This window comes from Daphnia pulicaria, chromosome 6 (genome assembly GCF_021234035.1).
Source record: "Daphnia pulicaria isolate SC F1-1A chromosome 6, SC_F0-13Bv2, whole genome shotgun sequence".
Classification (NCBI taxonomy): domain Eukaryota; kingdom Metazoa; phylum Arthropoda; class Branchiopoda; order Diplostraca; family Daphniidae; genus Daphnia; species Daphnia pulicaria.
The window spans coordinates 4,112,486-4,123,262 of NC_060918.1; the positions used below are offsets into that span (position 1 = coordinate 4,112,486).

General features: G+C 37.1%; 1 protein-coding gene across 6 annotated transcripts; it reads left to right on the forward strand.

Moving 5' to 3' along the window:
• The first annotated feature begins 453 nt into the window (after window positions 1-453).
• Window positions 454-8,118, forward strand: LOC124342466. 6 transcript variants are annotated; one of them, XR_006918826.1, is made up of 7 exons: window positions 454-929; window positions 1,484-1,608; window positions 3,334-3,448; window positions 7,337-7,405; window positions 7,465-7,779; window positions 7,866-7,955; window positions 8,010-8,118. XR_006918826.1 is itself a non-coding variant. In XM_046795462.1 (3 exons), the coding sequence occupies exons 1-3, from the start codon at window positions 645-647 to the stop codon at window positions 1,652-1,654; spliced, it is 369 nt and encodes a 122-aa protein (XP_046651418.1). In that variant the 5' UTR covers window positions 454-644; the 3' UTR covers window positions 1,655-1,828. The 6 variants fall into 6 exon arrangements, 1 of the variants encoding a protein (XP_046651418.1); XR_006918827.1 differs by having other exon boundaries at window positions 7,866-7,936; XR_006918828.1 differs by having other exon boundaries at window positions 7,866-7,936; window positions 8,013-8,118.
• Window positions 8,119-10,777: the final 2,659 nt, after the last annotated feature.

Consider the following 10,777-nt stretch of genomic DNA (forward strand, 5'->3'; position numbering starts at 1 on the left):
TGAGGTTGAGGCAGGGAAACTCGCCAAGTAAAGCAGAGTCCATTTCTTTCCAATATGCCCAGCTGAGAGGGTATCTGAGAAGGTCGTGGTCGAGGTCGTGGTTAAATTACATTTATTTTTGATTTACAGATCAATAGAAAAAGAGAGAAGGAAACAGAAAGAGACACAGCAGTTTTTGACAAACAGAAAGAGACACAGCAATTTTTGACATTTCTTCGATTTTTAACTTTTTTTCGACTTTTCTCCTTTTCTTTCGGCATTCAAATTTTGCTCCATTGCCATTATAATCCTCATCCTCGCTGATGCTACCAATCGGAGAAAGCGTTCGAAAGATCGCTATCTTCGTCCGAAGTGTTGTTGTTCCTCGCCTCCTATGCCAACTTGGCCTTTTTGGCTTTCTTCTTTCGAAGACTCTTCTTTCGTTTGTGTTCAACTGTGTTTTTTTTTTGTACAAATTTTAATTTGTTAACCGTACAATGAAAGACAGACACAGTTTAATTTTTTACAAGTGTTTTTATTATCGACAAAACACAGGAATTGATACAATTTTTAAGACTCAATGAGTCATCGGCTCCGAAACCAGATCGAGTTTCTTAGCCGCCTCTTCGAGCGTTTCGACCGCCTTGTCTTGCTTAATAAAACTCATGGCCAGATTTTTCAGGATCTCTTCTTCCTCTTCCGCCGTGAGTATGAGCTCTGGCTCTGACTCGGATTCTCGACACAGTAATTTTTTGACATCTGAGTTGTTTCGACTCATCCTCTTCAACTCTTCTCTTGAATTTCTCTGCATTGCTCTGCTCTGCTCCATAGGCATCTACTCGTCATCCTCGTTGAGGCTACAATCCGAGAAAGCGATCAAAAGGTCGCTGTCCTCGTCCGAGGTGTTGTTGTTCGCCTCCAAAGCCAACTTGGCCTTTTTGGCTTTCTTGGTACGGTTGGCCTTCTTTCTTTTGCGTTCTCTTTCTTCTGGGTTTTTAATTTAAACATTTTTAATTTTTTAACTTGGTGTGGAATGGGGTTCAAATGTGGCTTCCTCTCTTGCACCAGCTAATGCACCTATTAGTACTTCTACATCAGGTTATCACTAAAGACGAAATGATGTAAACGAAATGTCGTGGTTAAATGACATTTATTGCATCGATACATGGAAAAAGAGAGATTTTAAAAAATTTACATGGATTCCAAGAGTTGGCTGGTGGATCTGGACCACTTGGAACTGCATTGAGTGGTAAGGCTACTCCAGAAGCCTCCGATGGAGGGGTTTGTTCAGTTTTGGTTCCAGCAGGTTAAGCTTCTTTTTTTGCGAAATACAGCTTCCGTTTTTCATTCAGATCATCCAACAGAGGGAGAACAATGTATCTGAATACCCCAAATGTAAGCAGGGCAGTAATTGCTTGCACGTAGCGTTCTTCCTCGGACAGCATCTGAATTTTTCGACTCTCTTTTCTTGAATTTCTCCACATTGCTTTTCTCTTCTCCATAGGCATTTACTCGTCGTCATCCTCGTCGAGGCTGCAATCAGAAAAAGCGCTCGACAGGTCACTGTCCTCGTCCGAGTTTGCCTCCAAGTTTGCCTCCAAAGCCAACTTGGCCTTTTTGGCTTCCTTGGTACGTAGGGCCTTCTTTCTCTTGCGCTCTCCTTCTGGGTTTTTAATTGAAATAATTTTAATTTTTTAACTTGTGATTATTTTTGATATGTTACCTTCACATTCTTCAGAAAAATCACTCTTCCCTTCATTTCCAGACTCAACATCAGGGTCTCCACAGCTCAACTCCCTTTCAGATGATTCCACAACGGGGGTATCTTCCTTGTCAGAATCTTCATCATCTGAGGCTGTAAGTCAGTAAGTTACACATTTATCTTAATAGTTATAAAGGAAAAACTTACTCTCTCGATACTTGAGGTGTTTCTCATAAATGAGGCACCAACTGAAGTGTGCTTTGGCACCTAGAAATAATAAGATAAAAGACAAATTAAAGTACAACCTACAACCTGACAAACTTAAAATTGTCTTTTACTTACTAGTGATTTCCTTGTCGTCATTGATAAGGTTCTTTAACATGTCGGAGCCAATTACCATGACCCCTTCCTCATTCAGCCATTGCTGTAGACTGTGCTGGCGGGTTTTAGCCGTGGTGCTTAACATGTCGAACACTTTAATACGCGTCGGGAGCCTTAGTTTCAACTCTTCGACCCAGTTTAAGATAACACTTACTGGACAAACTACTAGTTCCACATGTGTAGTAATCCATTGTGTAATTGCAAACAATCCAATTGAAAGCAAATTCAGGAAGCAAGTTTAGAAATCCCAAGTCAAGTGGAGAAACAAGACAAAGATTCAACATTAAATGTAGATAAACTTGATGCTGCCATTAAAGCATGTGGAGATCAAGTGATTTATTTGAAAGTAAAGAAAGCTGACAAGGTACGATACATGGAAAAAGATAGAAGGTAACAGAAAGACACAGACATTTTTTAAACACATACACAAACACACACATATACAGTCGCGGCTGAAAGTTTCTATACGTGTAGCTCAAAAATACGCCTTTTTACTGTGTATTGGCGGATGGTGTCAGCCTATGGTAGAGGTTGAGTTACCTTATTTGCTCGATTTTCTCAAGTTTTATCCCCTACCCCCTTACACCTCCGACAATGATTTGTTGGCGCGGCTTTCTAAACTATGGGTAACCGTGGCCGATAATCAGACAGTTGCATCAATGCCCAATATTCGAGCAATAGCTCTTAAATTAAAGGGTGATATGACAGGGGATTGATCAGGTTGTTGCTGTGACAATTTCTGCATCGATTGGTGTCATTTTAGCATTAGGCAATAGGATTGCGTTAAGTTTGCGTTATCGCGGGTAAATTAGTAATCGATGTTAAGAGGAAGAGTTAAGTAAAGAAGGGCGGTAAAAAATAAAGAAACGAGCAAATAAGGTAGCTCAACCTCTACCATAGGCTAACACCATCCGCCAATACACAGTAAAAAGGCGTATTTTTGAGCTACACGTATAGAAACTTTCAGCCGCGACTGTATAGGCACTGTAATCTGAATTTTTCGACTCTCTTTTCTAGAATTTCTTCTCCTTTTCTCTTTCCCATAGCCATTTACTCGTCGTCATCCTCGTCGAGGCTGCAATCCGAAAAAGCGCTCGACAGGTCGCTGTCCTCGTCCGAGTTTGCCTCCAAGTTTGCCTTCAAAGCCAACTTGGCCTTTTTGGCTTCCTTGGTACGTAGGGCCTTCTTTCTCTTGCGCTCTCCTTCTGGGTTTTTAATTTAAATAATTTTAATTTTTTAACTTGTGATTATTTATGATATGTTACCTTCAGATTCTCCAGAAACATCACTGGTGTCGTTTCCAGAACCAACATCAGGGTCTCCACAAGAATACAGGATTCCACGACGGGGGTATCTTCCTTGTCAGAATCTTCATCATCTGAGGCTGTCAGTTCAAATAAAATCAAATCAGTAAGTTACACAATCAATCTTAATAGTTCTAAATGAAAGAATGAATGACTTACCCTCTCGATACTTTAAGTGCTTTTCATAAATGAGGCAAAAACTGTATTGTGTGTGCTTTGACATCTAGAAATAAGAAGAAAAAAGACAAATTAAAGTAGGCCTACAACCTGACAAACTTTAAATTGTCTTTTACTTACTTTCCACATTTGTAGCCTGTGTAATCCATTTGTCAGGAAAGCAAATTCAGGAAGCAAGTTGAGAAGTTGATGATTTGGTTTGAAGAGAGAAGTAAGAAGTATCAAGGCTTTTTCCGATTTGTCTATTTGACGGACTCCCCCAACGTCAAGTTGGAGTCCGTAAATCTAGATGGCTCTGGGGTACGAATGGGCTTCACTCTTTGTCGTCTGCAATGTTAGCGGCGGGTTTTTATCCTTGGAAAAATCAAAAAATTTGAACGTCATACATTGTTTGTGTTCTAGCACAGACTTAGGTTCTAGTTAGTTCCATGTCCACCTGAAAAAGTTAAATTGTTCAGCTATGGCAGATTGAGGAAATAATTCTAGAGGTAAAGAAAGAGGTGGGTTTCGTGGTAGAGGCAATAACAACTGGTCACGTATCACATCATATACTCTGTACAAACTCTGTAAAGGTACTACATTGTTTTAATTGAATAATTTTATTGTTTTATTGTTAGTAGTGGCACAAATAGCTTCCTTCTGCCAAGTAGTGAACAAATGTCTTGTTCAATTTATTTATTTCTTAAAATTCTGTTAAAAAATGAAGGTTCTAAATAATTGTGATTACTTTTTCGAAATTCTCCCTCGAGTCAGACCAGTCAGAATCGCAGAAATTCGTCAATGGATGATGTTGGCTTGAACCGGACAAAAAGATGAAAAATGAATGGATAAAGAAAATTTTACCTGGTCGCGATACGATGGAAAGTATGAAACAAACCCGTTAATTCCCGTAGACGATCATTTTTTCTGATATATGGCAGGAGGAATTTGATTTGAGATTTAATGGCCATTAACTCTAATTAGTTTTTATTTTGATTAATGAATCAACAAACAGCTAACCCAAATTTTTTTCAGGGTCTACAAATGCTATGGAATGTAAGGGGTTTGTCTTTTGTGAAAAGGGGTTACAGGAGGGTGGGGGGGTAAAAAAATTTGGGTTACGTCATTTATGGATGGTCTCTCCTGTAATTTTTTATGGCTAAATAAGCTCCCACAATTATAATTATATAGGATTGACAATAAATTTATAATAAATTGACAAATTCTGTTATTACTAATTTATTAATCAGGCTACTGGAAAAAATATTAGGAGGGAGGTAGTAATTTGTCAAAGGGGAAATGGTCGCTACTCCAATTCAGTATCATGACTTATGTTAACCAAAATTCCCTGCTTGGAGTTGTAAGAAAAGGTAATGATTGAATGATGTAATATTCAATTATAACAATGTAATATTTAAAAAAAATGAAAAATAAACTTAAATTTTCTCTGGGAGCTCTGTAGAAGGCTTTGGTGTTAAGCCTGGGTATTGGCTATACTTTCTGGAGGTTATAGGCCCAAAAATAAGTTTTCTATCCTCTTGCAAAGATTCTATCGAATCATATTCATCGATAGGGTCGATAGGGCAAAAATGTTAATGCAATTCATCTTTAAAAAATAATTATTGCATCTATTCCGTTGATAGCTTTATAAATCACATTTTTATGTTCGTGTTCCGACTCTTGTGTGAGAGTCGCACGTGAGTTTGCAGAGGGCAGTGTTGTGACCGATCTTTTTTTTTGGATCGCGATCCCGGTCCCGATTAACAGAAAAAAAAAACAATCGAGGTGGCGATCGCGATCGTGATTTCACCTAACGATCGCGATCTCTTTTGCGCTCGCCGCTAGATGGCAAAGGGGGAAAGTACATACGTTTTCAACACAAAACCACTTACGCAAAATACATTTATTTTTTGAAGCTAGAATTTACAAGACATTATATTTTTAGTACCCATTGACTTTGAGGAAAAGAAGCATTTCAAAATTCCTGTCCTTCAACCTTGATCTCGTTGGCTTAAAAATGCTTCCAGCTACACTAAAAAGCCTTTCGACTGATGCGGATGAAGGGAGAGCAGTGTTGTAACGCAAGAACAAGTGGCTTAAAATTGGAAAATTTAAAATTGATTCAGTAGATGCAATTCCTTCGTTTGAAAATCTGTCAAGTTCCTCAGTTTCTACGGCCGTTTTGGGTCATAAAGATTTAAAGAAATCCTTCTTTGGCTTCTTTTTGGGTGGGTTCTCATCATCGCTGTCATCACTATTGCTCTCCGGTGTTATTGCTTTTGAGCTACGATCAAAAAATTCAAATAAAATCCAATATTATTTTAATTTCATAAAAATATAATTACTTAAAAATAGATGAAGGCCTGTCAGTTCCAACCCGGTCGCACTCATCTTGAAAATCATCTTTTAACAGCATGATGGCTTCTTCTTGATCTTCACCCTTAATCCAAGAGAGTTTAAAACGGGGATGCAACATACTTGCTAAACGCAGTTCTCGATCCAGGAACATGTATGGCTGAACCGTTTAGTAAGTCCATTGCAAAGGGCATTTATTAATGCTTTCGAGTGCTTTATTCCACTGTCTTTTTTTAACTTCTCTAACTGATTCTGTAATGCAGTTAGAGAAGGGAGGAGATATCCAATGGAAATATTGTTATCTCCTTGCAGAATGTCGAGAGCGTTGGCCACAGGTGTCATAATTTTGACATATTCTAAAAAAAATGCTTCTTCCACAGGTCTTAAAGGTGTAATATTGAAGTGCTTGAAGATGTCTGTTAGTTTCTGGTGTTTTTTAAAAAGCAAGTTCTTCTCTCTTTTGATTGCACGGTAATAAGAATTCCATCAAGTGTCATTTGGTGTAATAAAAAGCTTCCCAAGTTCTTTCTTAATGAGGATACCCTCTGGCAGAGGGTATTCTCCTCATCATCATTTTTACCGCTATTTGAATTGACTTCGTCTTCTGTGATTTTTTTTTAGATTTTATCCTCTGATGTGCCCTCCCCATCTTTTTAAATTTTTCGCATGGTTGGGGGTTCCGCTGGTGAAGAGATCTGGTGAACACTGACCAGATTTGTCCATTGCTGATGGGCTTAGCTGAGCCCTTTCTTCAAAACGTTGATTCAGCTTTGTTTGTGTACGAAAAATGTAGGGGAGAGCGGGGTTGGATGGGACAGGGGTTGGATGGGACAGTGGGGTCTTATGTAAGTCCCTCTAATGGCAGGAAAAATTCCTTTTAGCCCCGTATTAATAAGTGTGTGATGCATATGCTCAATTTTTTTTTTAATTTCCAATCATTAATTCTATGGGATAACTCCTCTGCCCCATCCAACCCCTGTCTCATCCAACCCCGCTCTCCCCTATTCAATAATTTTAAAAACTTTCTTGTTTACATTTCATATTAGATTGGTGATTTTTCATTCTGAGGCAGAGCAAGATTCATTCATTTTCTCGCAAAATTTGTTTTTTCTAGTTCTTTATAATGTGCAATTACCTCATTTTCTTCTTCTTCTTGTTCTTTCTCTCTTGTTGCTCCATTTTCTTGGCTTGCTTGATATTTTTTTCCTCTGCATGTTTTTATCCGTATAGAAATTTTCTGTTTGACTTCATCTTTTATATCACCATGATTCATTATATAACACATCTTTACGACTTGTACCTAATTCTTTCAATTTGGTTTGTTCGATCCCTCATAATTCTATGACGTGATTGTCCGAAATATTACCCTCTGTGAATTTATTAATTTAGTTATTTCCCTACACTTATTAACATTTTTCTTACCTTCACTGTAATGTAGATTTTTTTATGTTTACTCCAGAAGTTCCTACTTCTACGGAAAGCCGTCGACCAGGAAAATCAATTCTAGAAGATCCAGTGTACACAAAAGGTAAACCGGTATTTGCTGAAAATCTTTCAATAATTAGTTACATTTTACATTCAATCTAGATATCATGAATGATTCGGGAAATTCTCCTGATTCAGGCGAGTCACAGAGCAGTGACAGTGGCGCAAAAGAGTCCCTCCTGAAAGATTCGTCCTTATCATCTAGCAGCAGCCAAGAAACTTTGACTTCATCTTCATACTTACCATGTTCGATTGAGACAACGGGAAGAAGATTTGCCTGAAGAAGAAGAAGGCCATTACAAGAAACCCCTAAACCCTTAAACCGGATTAATTGATAGCCAAACTCGTCCAATAATTCCAACTGGGAGTGCAAGCCAGCACGTAAAAAGAACAGACACAGTAGTTGTTGGGAAAAAAGTAGGTTTTTAGAATTCTATTTTTATTTATACATTGTCAATATAAATTTACACATTAACGAATAATAACACTTTTTCAAATTCCAGTTCAACCTTCTTCAATGCTACTGATCGTAGAAGAAGCCGAAACTGATGAAGAAGCTGTGTGGGATTCGCAGGTTACACCTAACACACCAAGTAACGAAAAAAAATTAGCTGTTTTTATTTAATTACAATTTTTTTTTTCAAAAGAAGTATCAAGTAACAGACCTCGTGTTAATGAAGAGGTGCAATCATTAAAGTTGCAAGAAAACAATCAATCAAGAACTACATCAGCAGCATCCGAACTATTGAATCAGAACTAATACTATAGAATGATAGCTGCAACATATAAAAACAGTCAAAAAACGCTGAGACGTCAAGAGGATATGGCACTCAAACTTAATGCCCTTACTGAATTCGTTTCGAAGCTAAGGTTTGACGTAGATGAATCGAGCGACAAAAAACAAAGTTTCATTGCCGTAGATAACCTAATCGAAAAGTTCCCTATGAACGATTTAGCCGACTTAGAAAATTTTGAAAGAAGGTTTAAAAGAAAGGTTCTGAACCAAGAGCTAGAACTAGAGAGCTAGAGCTAGACTCTTGAAGATTTAGTATGTTTACTTTTTTGTTGTTAAAAATATTTCAAAAAAAATTGTTTTTTTTTTCAGTATGCTGATTGGAGGTTTAAACGAAGATAAACTTCTAAGTAATATTTTAAATTATTGCTTGACTATTTCAATTGCTAGGAAGTTCTGTTGGACTGGAAGGGAGAAAAAGTTCAATAAGGTTGGTCTTCGCCGATTAAACGATACAGAGCTCTTTGTTCTTGTAAAGAGGGTCGTCAGAAAACGCTTTGAAAAAAATTTTATGTCGGAAAATATAATGTCAGCATTAAATTTTTGTCAAATCGCCTTAGGTCCAATATCAGCAGCAGTGTTTCCAAATCCAATTTCTCTCTTTTTACCTTTGGATGCACTGCCACCCTTATTTTCGATTTCACTAGATGAACCCGTAACTCCCTTTATTCCTATTTTTCAAAATCCATTTTCAAATTTTTAAACATACTAATGTATTTCATTCCAAATATTGAAATGCTAAAATATGCTTTTATAGTAACCCAAGTTTGCCTTATCACAATAAGGTCCGGTGTCTCCAACTCCAATTTCACCCTTGATACCCATATCCCCCTTATATCTCCCTTAGGTCCAATATCACCAGTGTTTTCAACTCCGATTTCTCCCTTATCACATTTGGGCCAACTATCACCCTTTACTCCGCAGTCACCAGTTAAACCTGTATCTTCCTTTGACCCTAGTAAATGATCAAAATAACGCGTAAAATTTAAGAAGTGGACTAATAAATAAGAAAATACTATTTATAATAACCCAATTCACCCTTAGGTCCAGCGTCTCGAAATCTCATTTAGGTCTAATATCACAGGTGTTTCATGTAAAAGTGTATTGTTTAAGGTATTTTTTTTAGTTGAAAGGTTTGTTTTTAAATTTTAAATTTAGGCTTGTTTAGAAATGTCGTGGGTGGCTGTCGTTTGTCATTTGTTTCACCGCAAGCCTTTGCAACTACAGTGCCGACTTAAGTTGAAAAAAATTTGATTTTTTACTAAAAATAAAATAAATTCGTGAGCTTTTTAAAGGAACTAATAAGAAATCGATTGACGTTTTTAAAAAATGCAATCGAGTGAAAAATAGATTATAAGAATTCGAGAAAATAAAAATTAGCAATTTTTCTGACTTCACTGCAAAATAAAAAAATGCGTTTTTTAATTCGCAATAACTCCTTAACTAATTAAATAAAAAATACAAAATTAGACAATACATCTTTGTTTTTTTTTCAATACTAACTCCAATTTTTATCCAAATATAAATTTTGACGGGCCATCGATTGGTTTTTTTGGCGTGGAATGTCCCAAATACAAATTTCATCAAACATACAGAAAACATAGATTTCATTTCGATTTGCATTGTGTTCACATGAGCTGGATCTTGTGCAAGCCAATTCCACCTACTACTTGTGTGGATACATTGTGAATACAAGAGCACCACAGATGCATTTCTTGCCTAGCTTCCTACTGACAAGAGGAAAACGAGCTACCCAGTGATTTTTATGCAGCGTTTATCAAAAGCATGAAAACCTTGGGTTACCTGCGCTTCGCATCTTCCCTATTTATAACACTTTTTGCATTGTAGAAAGGCTTTTGCAGCTTCACTTCCAATCAGGAAACGCCTACTTCTGGGATTCTCTCGATAATATCCGCAGTAGTGGAAAATGAGATCGGTGGCTTACCCAATATTTACTGCTACCAGAACAAAAAAAAAACAATAACTTTCTTAATTTTTGAGTACATCAAAAAATGGTATCACATTGAAGCTAAAATATACAAAAACGATGTCCTATAGAAATTAAAAACCAAGCAGCAGAAACTTTAATTAATATTACTTAGCCAATTCCCTCAATTCTCCTTCCGGTGTCTCCAACTCCGATTTCTCCCTTGATTATGATATCCATTTTCATCCCTTGCAGAAATACCAGGAGAACCAATCCACTCTGGAGGGAAAAAAACAAATAAGTGTACTGAACAGATTTTACTATTAACAAAATCGATCTCAACGGGGACACAATTGGTGAAGCTGTTTTGGCAAAGGAATCCGGAAGGGAACTGTGAAAATCCAGATCAGGTCGACCCAAATTCAGAATTTTTATCTTAACTATTTTAGTCCCCGAATTATTTGGGATTGAAAATCCTGAAATATCACCAAAATCCAAAGTTACTCCTTCCATCTGGATGGAGGGCGTATAACCAGATCCATACAACCACTCCTTTCATCTGGATGGAGGGTGTATAACCAGATCGCTTTTCGCCGGATCGGCTTATAAAAAAACTAATTCATAGAAAATTTAGCTTTTTCGTCGTTTTCTCAGAATCCAATAATGAATTTTTTAAATTATTTCACTTTGAGTGA

Bases quoted from the DNA above. Each gene is read 5' to 3' on its own strand.
- LOC124342466 (XM_046795462.1), top strand. From the start codon at position 645: ATGGCCAGATTTTTCAGGATCTCTTCTTCCTCTTCCGCCGTGAGTATG. The intron at 724-810 runs GTAATTTTTTGA...TCTGCTCCATAG, and splicing joins TGACTCGGATTCTCGACACA to GCATCTACTCGTCATCCTCG. The intron at 930-1,483 runs GTACGGTTGGCC...TCTTCTCCATAG, and splicing joins TGGCCTTTTTGGCTTTCTTG to GCATTTACTCGTCGTCATCC.